Genomic DNA, 14,142 nt, shown 5'->3' on the forward strand with positions numbered 1-14,142 from the left:
GTGGTCTGACAACTTGGATGGAAAATTACTGAGGATAATAGCGGACGATATTGGCACTCCTATTTGCCATATCTTCAATCTAAGCCTACTAGAAAGTGTGTGCCCTCTGGCTTGGAGGGAAGCAAAAGTAATTCCACTATCTAAGAATAGTAAAGCCCCCTTAACTAGCTCAAATAGCTGCCCAATCAGCCTGTTACCAACCCTTAGTAAAGGTTTGGAAAAAATTGTGTTTGACCAGATATTTTACTGTAAACAAATGTACAACAGACTTTCAGCACGCTTATAGAGAAGGACATTCAACAAGCACGGCAGTTACACAAATGACTGATGATTGGCTGAGAGAAATTGATGATAAAAAGATTGTGGGATCTGTTTTGTTAGACTTCAGTGTGGCTTTTGACATTATCGATCATAGTCTGCTTCTGGAAAAACGTATGTGTTATGTCTTTACACCCCCTGCTATATTGTGAATAAAGAGTTACCTGTCTAACAGAACACAGAGGGTGTTATTTAATGGAAGCCTCTCCAACATAATCCAGGTAGACTCAGGAATTCCCAGGGCAGCTACCTAGGCCCCTTACTTTTTTTCAATCTTTACAAATGACATGCCACTGGCTTTGAGTAAAGCCAGTGTGTCTATGTATGCGGATGACGCAAAACTATACACGTCAGCTACTACAGTGAGTGAAATCACTGCAACACTTAAAGAGCTGCAGTTAGTTTCAGAACGGGTGGCAAGGAATAAGTTATTTAAATATTTCAAAATCTAAAAGCATTGTATTTGGAACAAACCCTAAACCTCAACTAAATCTTGTAATAAATAATGTGGAAATTGAGCAAGTAAACTGCTTGGAGTAACCCTGGATTGTAAACTGTCATGATCAAAACATGTTGATACAACAGTAGCTAAGATGGAGAGAAGTCTGTCCATAATAAAGACCTGCTTTGCCTTTTTAACAACACTATCAACAAGGCAGGTCCTACAGGCCCTAGTTTTGTCGCACCTGGACTACTGTTCAGTCGTGTGGTCAGGTGCCACAAAGAGGGACCTCGGAAAATTACAATTGGCTCAGAACAGGGCAGCACAGCTGGCCTTTAAATGTACACAGAGAGTTAACATTAATAATATGCACGTAAATCTCTCATGGCTCAAAGTGGAGGAGAGATTGACTTCATCACTACTTGTTTTTGTAAGAAGTGTTGACATGCTGAATGTACCGAGGTGTCTGTTTAAACTACTAGCACACAGCTCGGACACCCATGCATACCACACAAGACATGCCACCAGAGGTCTCTTCACAATCCCCAAGTCAAGAACAGACTATGGGAGGCGCACAGTACTACGTAGAGCCATGGCTACATGGAACTCTATTCCACATCAGGTGACTGATGCAAGCAGTAGAATCAGATTTAAATAATAATACACCTTATGAAACAGCGGGGACTGTGAAGAGACACACACACACACACACAGGCACACACTATGCACACATGGATTTAGTATTGTAGATATGTGGTAGTGAGTAGTGGCCTGAGGGGACACACTTTATGTTGTGAAAAGTGTTATGAAATGTAATGTCATGTAATATTTTAAATTGTATATAACTGCCTTAATGTTGCTGGACCCCAGGAAGAGTAGCTGCTGCCATGGGGATCCTTAATAAATACAAATGTTTTGTACACCCAGTGTATTTCTCTGCAGGAAAACATTATAGCATAGGCCTATACAATGTCTGAGCCATGTTTACATATTGATTTCACACACATATTGCACTTTATTTTAGTGTTGTTAATGAGTTAGTGTTTTCATTTAAGAAAATACAAAGTGTTAGTATTCCTGATTGTGCTCTAATCAGGCATTATAAGAGCACAGTCATATATGGAATCAGGATACCAACACTTTGTATTTTCTTAAATACACTAAAATGGACTACAGTAACTGTTGGCATTTCATTTTCCACTGTACCGAAACGTGACAATACGCAATACGTACGGAACCGTGGGTCGGGTGAACCGTTACACCCCTAGACGTAGTACGCAATTTTCGGGAACCACTTTTGGCTTGTGAGATTTACTTTCAGAACTACTGGCTAAGAAGTATACAAAAGTACCAGAGAATCCCTTTAATGGGATGGAGAGATGAAAGAGAGTGATAACAGAAAGCTACATTGCTGCACTGCTATCACACATTTTACAACTCTAGGGACATAGACCTTAAAAGAAAATCACTGAGACCGTCACCCCTGGCTCATGGACTATGGGTCCTACTATTTACTTCTACTCCTGTCTAGTAGTACAAGGCCAACTGTAATCATTTTCACCACACTTAGTTTTCAACAGGCCTATTTGTCAATGGTGTAAGCTGAGGGGATATGGGATACTTATACTAGCTACACATTATCAACATGGCAAAAGCTCCATAGCATATTGATTATCCCTGGACAATATTGCATACTCTGCAGGAAACGTCTGATTCCATTTATAACTGCTATCCCAACTACAAAACTTAAAACCATTTTAATTGTAGGAATCAAACATTTATTCTGATCATTTACAAAAGGGTAAACGGAAAAGAGGACAAAATGCCCATCATTATTAAGCCATGGGATTAAAGTCCAACACATGATTCTCTAGCGCAAAACAACAATTACCATCACACACAGACATTTTGGGTATACATTTAAGAATATTCTGAAAATTATATTGTACAAAGATTGTGAAATTGTTCCCATCAGCATTCAGTGTTCATCGCTCATCTTTTGATTGTTCTTCCTGCACAGTGACATTGCAGTATATTAAATTCCCTTTACATTTAACATCCTACAAATTCCCGTTACATTATATCAATTTAACCGCTTACAAATTCCCTTTATACACTAGAATGAACTCCTTAGATTCAAAGCTCCCTGAAATAATGGAAATGGTTGCACCCTCTGGCTGGTGTTTTTTTTCTGCTGTATCTCACAGGTTGCACTTGATTTTGGCTTGGAGAATGTAAACAATGCAATTTGCTCCACACTACAATAACACACAGTCCATACAGATACACTATATTGCCTTAAACATGTAGTATGGCAATTCAAACAAAAGTGCAATAATTTCGTAGGATATTTTGTTGTTGTTGCAGTTGATCACAAACTATGCATTATCACAAACTTGAAATCACAGACGAGAGAAAACACTTTTTTGTATTACTAGCCACAATATTCTAGAAAAACAACCTGCTAAAAAATATATAGAACACATTTGACCATTGCTTTTAAATTCACACATGCCTCATTTCCGGTACAGCCACTTTTGTACTCTGACATGTATGAAAAATATCCATGCATTGCAATATGGCCAGACTGTGCTATTCTTTCTACATAAACAGATAATTGTGCATTTATTTGGTCCCTTTTTCAAAATGGCATTTAAAGAAAGTGACAAAAATCATATATCAATTCATTAAAATGTTCATGTAAATAACAAAAAAACATGTAGAGCACATTCAGTATTGTTGCCGTAAAATGAAAGGACATTATAAAATGTATAAAAAAACGATTAGATTTTCAGTGATTCTCTCTCATTAAAGCTGCAATGTAACTTTTTGGTCAACCCGACCAAATCCACATAGAAATGTGAGTTACGGATCTGTCACTCATTGAACGCAAGTTCTGTGTGCTACTTCTATGCTTCCCATTCTTAAGTTTTGTTTTTGAGTGTTTTAGTTTCGGTTTTGGTACACCAGCTTCAAAACACAATATTTTTGGTTATGGAAAATATATTTCCCAGCGGGTTAGATGGTGCAATGACTCTGACGGTTTGTTTTGTCACAAACTGAAATTAGGCGAACTATTTGAATTTTAGCAACCAGGAAATGGTGGAGTGATTTCGGCATATTGCACCTTTACTTACATTTACATTTTAGTCATTTAGCAGACGCTCTTATCCAGAGCGACTTACAGGAGCAATTAGGGTTAAGTGCCTTGCTCAAGGGCACCGACAGATTTTTCACCTAGTCGGCTCGGGGATTAGAACCAGCGACCTTTCGGTTACTGGCACAACGCTCTTACCCACTAAGCTACCTGCCGCCCTTTATCAGTCATTACATCGCAAAATCAAACCAAACTTTGGTCAATACTTTTACAGTGCATTCCCTTTGTTAGGTGAGTATTTCAGTAGCCTTGATTCATATAGAGCCTCAACATTTATTATGCCATAGAGTTGGCTTCCTTGGGATACTAAATACAACTTTGCCAAACATTATTGTATGCTGCCTGTGAAATAACTATTTCAAAAGAGTTGTAACAAGTAATGCTGATTTTCAATAAATACTAAATACTAGTGCATTCGGAAAGTATTCAGACTCCTTGACTTTTTCCACATTTTGTTACTTTACAGCCTTATTCTAAAATGGATTAAATAACCCCCCCCCCCCCCTCAATCTACACACAATACCGTATAATGATAAAGCAAAAACAGGTTTCTAGAAATCTTTGCAAATGTATATAAAATAAAAAAACGGAAATACCTTATTTACATAAGTATTCAGACCCTTTGCTATGAGACTCGAAATTGAGCTCAGGTGCATCCTGTTTTCATTAATCATCCTTGATGTTTCTACAACTTGATTGGAGTCCACCTGTGGTAAATTCAATTGACTGGAAATTATTTGGAAAGGTACACACCTGTCTATATAAAAAGGTCCCACAGTTGACAGTGCATGTCAGAGCAAGACCAAGCCATGAGGTCGAAGGAATTGTCCGTAGAGCTCCGAGACAGGATTGTGTCGAGGCACAGATCTGAGGGAGGGTGCCAAAAAAAAAAATCTGCAGCATTGAAGGGCCCCAAGAACACAGTGGCCTCCATCATTCTTAAATGGAAGAAGTTTGGAACCACCAAGACTCTTCCTAGAGCTGGCCACCCGGCCAAACTGAGCAATCTGGGGAGAAGGGCCTTAGTCAGGGAGGTGACCAAGAACCCGATGGTCACTCTGACAGAGCTCCAGATTTCTCTGTGGAGATGGGAGAACCTTCCAGAAGGACAACCATCTCTGCAGCACTCAAACAATCAGGCCTTTACGGTAGAGTGGCCAGACGGAAGCCACTCCTCAGTAAAAAGGCACATGACAGCCCGCTTGGAGTTTACCAAAAGGCACTTAAAGGAATCTCAGAACATGAGAAACAAGATTCTCTGGTCTGATGAAACCAAGATTTAACTATTTTGCCTGAATGCCAAGCGTCACGTCTGGAGGAATCCTGGCACCATCCCTACGATGAAGCATGGTGGTGGCAGCAACATGCTGTGCAGATGTTTTTCAGCGACAGGGACTGGGAGACTAGTCAGGATTGATAAAAGATGAACGGAGCAAAGTACAGCGAGATCCTTGATGAAAACCTGCTCCAGAGCACTCAGGAGCTCAGACTGGGGTGAAGGTTCACCTTCCAACAGGACAACGACCCTAAGCACACAGCCAAGACAACACAGGAGTGGCTTTGGGACAAGTCTTTGAATGTCCTTGAGTGGCCCTGCCAGAGGCCGGACTTGAACCCGATCGAACATCTCTGGAGAGACCTGAAAATAGTTGTGCAGTGACGCTCCCCATCCAACCTGACAGAGCTTGAGAGGATCTGCAGAGAAGAATGTGAGAAACTCCACAAATACAGGTGTGCCAAGCTTGTAGCGTCATACCCAAGAAGAATCGAGGCTGTAATCGCTGCCAAAGGTGCTTCAACAAAGTACTGAGTAAAGGGTCTGAATACTTATGTAAATGTGCTATTTCAGTTCTTTATTTTTAATAAATTTGCAAAAATGTCTAAAAACCTGTTTTTGCTTTGTCATTATGGGGTATTGTGTGTAGATTGAGGGGGAAAAAACAATGTAATCAATTTCTGAAGGCACTGTATTTATCGCCCAAAAAAGGTTGACCTCTTCCTAAAATTGCTAAATAAATGTTCAACTTCTATGGCTGCTGAAGAATTGGATCATTATAAGATTTAAAAAAATTAAAATCCAATACACTCTGGTTTCATCATTAAGGCTGTAATTTCCTCAGATGATATCCCGTTTTCAATGTTTCCATCAGGCCACAATCTTAATCGCTTCAGTGGTCATTTCAGAGGAACTTTGTCCCTCCTCTTTGACATCTGGGATCTCTGTGGATACAACTGTGCCCTTTGTGGCAGCAACTCAATTTTCTATAGCTATTGGTTCCACCTGCTCGCTCCCTGCAGTAGGCACCAACTCTATTTCAGCCTCCTCCACTGCAGCACCATTCATCAGTGGTTTAGCATTTTCGGCTGTGTGGCTAACCGATACAGGAGACAAAGAGGTTTGTTCAGGTGATGTGCCTGTTGGACTGCCCTGATCTGCCAGAACCCCATCCATGACTGCCAACTGCTACAGAGGAATGAAAACATTGGAGAAATGTATTCAAGCCACCCGAGAAAGCTTTTACATGTGCCATTAGAAAAATCTATATCCACTTACTCTCTGGAGATCTGTCATTTTCTTCTCACCCTCTGCCTTTTTCTGTGTTATGGTTAGCAGGTGATCCAGAATGGACTGCTTTGGCTGCATGCCCTTGTCAAAATGATTATACATGCCACACCAAAACCTGCCAAATAAATAATGTAATTGGTATTCTATAAAACACAATTCAAATGTTTGAAAAAAAGACTATACAGCTATTGCTCATGTACATTGACAATACATTAATTTGCTCATAGTGGAAAACTCAGGAAACCAATGAGAACTTACTTGAAATTCAATGGCAATGTGCTTGGCCTCAGAACTTCCCTCCCTATTGAGCATTTGTGCAGAGGATTTCTGTACTGATGGCGGTTCTCCCAGAGAAATGGCCAAACGGAGAAGGTCCTCTCATAAAGTCTGAAAATTGAAAGGATAAATTGTTCACGAACAGATTAAAACCTCCAAATCGGAAATGACTATTCCAGAAAAGGAAATCAGATGTCTGCATAGGCACTGCAGTTTATTTCAGGTACTCCTCACCGCATCTCCTCTCGCTCTCTTTGGCAGTTGCCAATGAAGTTTCCAAACTGGCAGGAGTAAATATGGTTGTGGATTTCCAAAAGGTACTTCTCGTTGTACTCAAAGCCACAGGGGTACTGCTCCATGAGATTCCAAAGACATTCAATGAACTGGGTGAATACAGGGGACACCTCCTTGGGATCCCCATCCACATGCCCACACCTGCAACTCAATATTATATCTGTTATCTTATGACCTATGTACACCATGAAGATCTTATGTTATGACTTATCGTGGTTTTAGCTTGTCTGATAGTTCAGTTGTTTTAGTCTCAAATTTTTGTAATTTAGCAGACACTATTGATGGGACACCAACATGGTTAGATGATTAGCCTTCTTCCAAAAATATTAGATGTTAATACCTTTGCGTGAATTTATGACCCATAGATATCCATTCTTTTTCTATCAAAACCTAAAATAAGAAATAAACAGATTGAGAGTTTAAATAATTAGTGATCAAATTATTATATTTTGTAGACAATAACTGTGCTGTCCAGCACACAGACACTTATATTGCCAAGATACTGTAAGCAAACCACTCTGTTCTCACCATGAGTCCCTTGATGGTCCGATAGAAGGGGTCCAAGAGGATGCTGGCCAGAGAACACACCTGGGCTGTGCGATCCCAGCCATCTGAGCAGTGCACAAGCACACTAGCCTTATCCTCAGCCACAGCCTTAGCAGAGACAAGGGATAGCTCAGAACCAAATCATACATGCTAGATTTAAAAAACTAGATGGACACAAAGCAAAAGTGATAATATTCGGGTTTTCATACATTTCTTACTCAGGTTATAGGTACTAAATAAGAATGTGTTGCTGTTTATATTGAACAAAGGAGATGGCTACATGGCAGGATGTCTATTACCTTAGCCAGAAACACTCCAGCATCCATCACAGCCTTGATGTGACGCAGCCAACCCGAATTCTCCAGTCCCGTCAAGTAGTCACTCATTGTTGGAGACTTCATTGCACACACTGAAAACAGAAGATGACAACTAAGCACCTTATAAACTTGACTTTGTTGAGCATGAACTTTGCCTGGTCTTTATTCCTTTCATGCTGCAAAATGACTTTTCACATCAGTAAATGATTAATAAGTATAACCAACTACACCCGACGATTATGGTTCATCGTTTTTATGTGAGAGCAATGATAGTAACCTTCCAGAAGCTTCTGCAGACTGTTCCTCATGACATGGATATTCTCGATGCCCACAAACTGAAAGCGGATGTTTGAGTAGTTGTCCTCATTCTCGTATCCCTTCCCTGCTGCTCTATTGGCCATGGCATTCAACTGGAAATAAAGCAATGGTAGGATGGTTTGGATTAGGGTGGGGCAAATGAAACATACAGGGGAAATGAGCAATACAATTATCTGAAAGCGTTTTATTACCTTAGGCCTGGTATCCACCACATACATGAAGGTGCTTTTGGGATTAGCCCGGCTGATTGCCTGTAGCATCTCCTCATCTTCTACACATCGAGCACTTAACCCGGACAGGGGCTGGCTACAGCGGCAAATGGCAGCCTGGTAGATGAGGGGGAAACCAAAACAGCTTCAACATGAAGTTCAGTTGGAATGCCATTGTAATCATTAACACATACAGTAAGTATAGCATCAGCAGAGATGAGACTGACCCTTGCATTAAATAAGGGAGAGTCTGAACTTACATTACTTTCCTTGTGGTAGTAGGAGAGAGTAGGAATGCGCCCCCTGCTCCTGAATTTGGCACTCCCAAAGACTGTGCTCTTGCTTGCAGTTTTAGGAATGCCCAGTTCTGAGTGATATGTGCTGCAAAGCTAAGCAATCCAACAGAGGGAACAAAACAACGTGTGCATGCATTAGTTGCAAATACCTTTGCTTGTTCAAAAAGCTAATGCAAAACTAAAGAATTGCATGGGGAGGCAAGACAGCATTTGTTTGACAAAAAAACAAATCCAATAAAGTCTGAAAGGCATATGATTGGTTAACTTACCTCATAGTTCTTGTTGAGGTCTGTCATTTCCCAAAACTCATTGGGCAATCCCATTCTTTTGAAATCCATGGCTGAGTCAATAAAGCCCCAGCCATTTCTTCTCTCATCTTCATCTTGTTTTGGGTTGTAAAGAAAAGCATACAACTCTTCCACTTTCCCTATAAAAAAGCCCAATGTTACTGTAGGGAAAAATTGTATAAATATTCACAGTGGATCACAATTTTGTTTTCTCCGAAAGGAAGGAGGGTTGATCTGGAATGCTACTGTAAGTACCTGGTTGGGAGAGTCTGACCAGGGACTGATGAACATTTTGGCAGTCCCTCTCACTGGAAATTACAAAGTGAGCCACATGGAAATTCTTGCAGGAAATGTGAAGTGGGCATCCCATGGCTGTAAGAGGGAGTTTCTCTACTGTAGCTATGAGATGGTGTAACATCTGATGAAGATGAGTGAAACAAAAAAACTATTAATCTTGAGTGCTGGCTTTTAAGTTCCCTACCTCTACCACTTAAATATTGGCAGAAACCCAGATAGGTGTAGGCCTAATCAGTGTGGCACCACCCCTCCTAATAAGGGGCATATAGTTGCTTACACACCAACTTAGCCTACATCCTATCCAGTGCCTTCATATATGTGAACAGTGAAGGTGTACATGGTATGGGAAAGGGCCAAGGGTTGCTTTCATACCAGACACTTACACCCCTTTGGCACTCAACCCTCGCCATGCTCTCTGAACAAGTGTCATACCCAGGTTTCCTTGCGAGTGTTACAGGAGGTCTCCACAAAGATTAGATGGGTTGCTGTTAGATAGAGAGTGCCAATGGCTGGCTTCTTTGCAGTGTATCGATCCAACAATTTCACTTCTTCCACCTGTCATTTCAAATAAAAAGACATTAGGACAGATTGCTGCCCACATGCCATTCTCTGAAAAACAAATGTCAACAGGTGAATGAATGGCTGAGAAATATTTTCCAAGCACTCTTACTAAAGCCAACAGCAGGAAATCCTGGAGACCTAGAGTTCCAACACAGGGGTGCTGACATGCAGGAATGTAACTTTAGTTAGCTAGCTAGCTTACTTGCTGTTGTTTGCAGTGACCGTCAATCTTGTTAGCTAGCTAACAAGCAAACGTTCCTAACTTAACAAAACAATGCCCAAATGACTATAACATTGTTCTGTAGCTAAGTCAGAGAGCAAGCAGATGATTCCGTTAAAAAACGATCCTGGGAAACTTAGCTAGCGAAGTCAGATAATGTTAGCGTAGTTGCTAGCTAACTAACGTTAGTTATTGCCAGTTAGCATCACTAGCTAGCTAGTGGTCACCTACCTTTGGCGTTAAAATGTGCTCCATCGTCCTATGCCGAGAAATGGGTGCTGGTCTAAACAATAATCATTTTTTCAAAGCGCCTTTTTTCTTATTGTCTGTTGCTATTTCCCGAGGAAACTGCACATTGTGTAATTCTGCCTTCCTACCTAGCGCCAGCCTAGAAATAAACTGTTGGTGCGTTCCAGGTCGACTAATTTGTAAGGAACTGTGGACGATGGGTCGATGAGATCCCTACCATATTGTGTTTCTCTATATTTGGACCTTTTAGCAGGGTCCTGTTTCAAGCGAAATGTTACGAAGTTAGTACAATTTTACAGTGTAGCAGTTTTCAAATCCATGTAGCCATGTGTCATTTTTGCTGCAGTAGGAATTGCCTACCACACACATGCATGATTTGGTGTGCCTTTGTACAGCATGTGTATGTGTACAACATGTCTGGACAAATAAAATAAAATCTAATTTTATTGGCCACATGCGCCGAAAACAACAGGTGCAGACATTACAGTGAAATGCTTACTTACAGCCCTTAACCAACAGTGCATTTATTTGTGATGAAAAAGTAGAATAAAACAACTAAAAAGTGTTGAGAAAAAAAGAGCAGAAGTAAAATAAAATAACAGTAGGGGGGCTATATATACAGGGGGGGGGTACCGGTGCAGAGTCAATGTGCGGGGGCACCGGCTAGTTGAGGTAGTTGAAGTAATATGTACATGTGGGTAGAGTTAAAGTGACTATGCATAAATAATTAACAGAGTAGCAGCAGTGTAAAAAGATGGGGTGGGGGGGCAGTGCAAATAGTCCGGGTAGCCATGATTATCTGTTCAGGAGTCTTATGGCTTGGGGGTAGAAGCTGTTGAGAAGTCTTTTGGACCTAGACTTGGCACTCCGGTACCGCTTGCCGTGCGTTAGCAGAGAGAACAGTCTATGACTAGGATGGCTGGAGTCTTTGACAATTTTGAGGGCCTTCCTCTGACACCGCCTGGTATAGAGGTCCTGGATGGCATGAAGCTTGGCCCCAGTGATGTACTGGGCCGTACGCACTACCCTCTGTAGTGCCTTGCGGTCGGAGGCCAAGCAGTTGCCATACCAGGCGGTGATGCAACCAGTCAGGATGCTCTCGATGGTGCAGCTGTAGAATTTTTTGAGGATCTGAGGACCCATGCCAAATCTTTTCAGTCTCCTGAGGGGGAATAGGCTTTGTCGTGCCCTCTTCACGACTGTCTTGGTGTGTTTGGACCATGATAGTTCGTTGGTGATGTGGACACCAAGGAACTTGAAGCTCTCAACCTGTTCCACTACAGCCCCGTCGATGAGAATGGGGGCGTGCTCAGTCCTCTTTTTTTCCCTGTAGTCCACAATCATCTCCTTTGTCTTGGTCACGTTGAGGGAGAGGTTGTTATCCTGGCACCACACGGCCAGGTCTCTGACCTCCTCCATATAGGCTGTCTCATCGTTGTCTGTGATCAGGCCTACCACTGTTGTGTCGTCGGCAAACTTAATGATGGTGTTGGAGTCGTGCCTGGCCATGCAGTCATGGGTGAACAGGGAGTACAGGAGGGGACTGAGCACGCACCCCTGAGGGGCCCCCGTGTTGAGGATCAGTGTGGCAGATGTGTTGTTACCACCTGGGGGCGGCTCGTCAGGAAGTCCAGGATCCAATTGCAGAGGGAGGTGTTTAGTCCCAGGATCCTTAGCTTAGTGATGAGCTTTGAGGGCACTATGGTGTTGAATGCTGAGCTGTAGTCAATGAATAGCATTCTCACGTAGGTGTTCCTCTTGTCCAGGTGGGAAAGGGCAGTGTGGAGTGCAATAGAGATTGCATCATCTGTGGATCTGTTGGGGCGGTATGCAAATTGGAGTGGGTCTAGGGTTTCTGGGATAATGGTGTTGATGTGAGCCATGACCAGCCTTTCAAAGCACTTCATGGCTACAGACGTCAGTGCTACGGGTCGGTAGTCATTTAGGCAGATTATCTTAGAGTCCTTGGGCACGGGGACTATGGTGGTCTGCTTGAAACATGTTGGTATTACAGACTCAGTCAGGGACATGTTGAAAATGTCAGTGAAGACACTTGCCAGTTGGTCAGCACATGCTCGGAGTACACGTCCTGGTAATCCGTCTGGCCCTGTGGCCTTGTGATTGTTGACCTGCTTAAAAGTCTTACTCACATCGGCTACGGAGAGCGTGATCACATAGTCATCCGGAACAGCTGGTGCTCTCATGCATGCTTCAGTGTTGCTTGCCTCGAAGCGAGCATAGAAGTAGTTTAGCTCGTCTGGAAGTCTTGTGTCACTGGGCAGCTCGCGGCTGTGCTTCCCTTTGTAGTCTGTAATAGTATTCAAGCCCTGCCACATCCGACGAGCGTCAGAGCCGGTGTAGTACGATTCAATCTTAGTCCTGTATTGACTCTTTGCCTGTTTGATGGTTCGTCGGAGGGCATAGCGGTATTTCTTATAAGCGTCCGGGTTAGAGTCCCGCTCCTTGAAAGCGACAGCTCTACCCTTTAGCTCAGTGCGGATGTTTCCTGTAATCCATGGCATCAATTGCATGCACTTGCTGAGACTGCCTATTGGCTTAATCAAACACACCCTCATCACTGTTCCATTTTTGTCCATTTGCTCTGATTTTAGCAAGGGTAAAATACCAAAGTTGTGCTGATGTGAGATGTTACTGTACAGCTGCAAGATTGGTACTTTCAATTATATGAAATACAACACTTGATTAAACCATAGGAACCTATTACTCTTGTTTATACTTTTGTTGTCATCTAGATTTTGTTTAAAAAATAATGGAGCCTAAAGCTTGAATTAATTATGTTTAGAAATGGTTATGAATACTTTCATGGAATATCCCTCACTGTATACGCCCCTTTTCAGTACATGACACATACTGACGTCACGCACAGAAGTACTGGACTTTTGGATGCAGAAAGAAAGCCATCACCATCTGCGCCCGTCATGTATAGCCTAGATTTACGTAGTTATTACTTATAAACAAAAAAGCTTTTGGGGTTCTCATACGTTTTGATTATTGCTTGAACAGTTGCTCATATTATATTTGGTTGTGATCTTTGCAAAATACCTATTTTGGATGCAGCAGTTGTTAGTTTGAATGCTAACTAACGCTCATTGACATAGGCTGGAAGCAAAGCTAGCCGAAGAGCCATTATACTGGTTTATTTTTTGTATAATACAGTTTATTTGCGATGATGACACAAACATTATATTAAGTAGGACATTCATACAAATCTTAAAATCCAATTATAATCCAAAAGTAGTGTGAAATGCACTCATAAGCAACATGTAAATGTAGGCTTTTTTCCCTGGCTGTCTATGAGAACTCCCTGCGCAAGCAAATAAGATATGCAAAATATGTTATGCAAGTGATGTATCAAGTAGCCTGTAGTTTTTGAATTTTGTAGGCTTTTTGAATGGTCTTCAATGGGCAAAAACGTAGCGCAATGGCCTTCAGCGCAAAATTTATAAAAAGGCAATTGGCAGAAGTAAATTCATCCACCATTTTTTAAATATATATCTTATATGACCATGTTTTCATGAATTTGATGACATAATCATCAAGTACATTCAAAAGACCAGGGACATGAACACAGAAGTATGAAGTAGGAACACGCCACTTGCCCAGGGTATTGCGCGCATCGCCCTCACTCGGCAATGTTTGCAAACACAGAAAGGGGTCTATAGAGTTTGCCAGCTTGTAGTCCTAAAAAACTGAAATGAGTTAGCATTTTCTACCTCTGGTTAGTTGGCCATTCCTATGGGGGAAGTGATTGGGGATACAGTGGAGAGA

The 14,142-nt window shown here is 41.7% G+C and overlaps 1 protein-coding gene across 1 annotated transcript; it reads right to left on the bottom strand.

The window, feature by feature from the left end:
* Positions 1-5,810: 5,810 nt before the first annotated feature.
* On the bottom strand, positions 5,811-10,472 carry LOC311142924 (phosphatidylinositol-3,5-bisphosphate 3-phosphatase MTMR8-like). The gene is made up of 14 exons (XM_084178670.1): positions 10,336-10,472; positions 9,756-9,878; positions 9,282-9,444; positions 9,009-9,166; positions 8,704-8,832; positions 8,426-8,560; positions 8,194-8,326; positions 7,899-8,008; positions 7,582-7,707; positions 7,394-7,443; positions 6,994-7,194; positions 6,742-6,870; positions 6,472-6,598; positions 5,811-6,381 (listed from the first exon to the last, which is right to left on the bottom strand). Exons 1-14 carry the CDS (start codon positions 10,357-10,359, stop codon positions 6,172-6,174), a joined length of 1,818 nt encoding a protein of 605 aa, XP_084034796.1. The 5' UTR covers positions 10,360-10,472; the 3' UTR covers positions 5,811-6,171.
* Between the last annotated feature and the right edge of the window lie 3,670 nt (positions 10,473-14,142).

Source organism: Coregonus lavaretus (assembly GCF_964263955.1).
Source record: "Coregonus lavaretus genome assembly, chromosome: 15".
NCBI lineage: Eukaryota > Metazoa > Chordata > Actinopteri > Salmoniformes > Salmonidae > Coregonus > Coregonus lavaretus.

Coding starts and splice junctions, on each gene's coding strand:
- LOC311142924 (XM_084178670.1), bottom strand. CDS start 10,359: ATGGAGCACATTTTAACGCCAAAG. Junction 7,444..7,581: donor GGACCATCAAGGGACTCATG/GTGAGAACAGAG, acceptor TTCTTATTTTAG/GTTTTGATAGAAAAAGAATG. Junction 6,871..6,993: donor AGAGAGCGAGAGGAGATGCG/GTGAGGAGTACC, acceptor TTCAATTTTCAG/ACTTTATGAGAGGACCTTCT.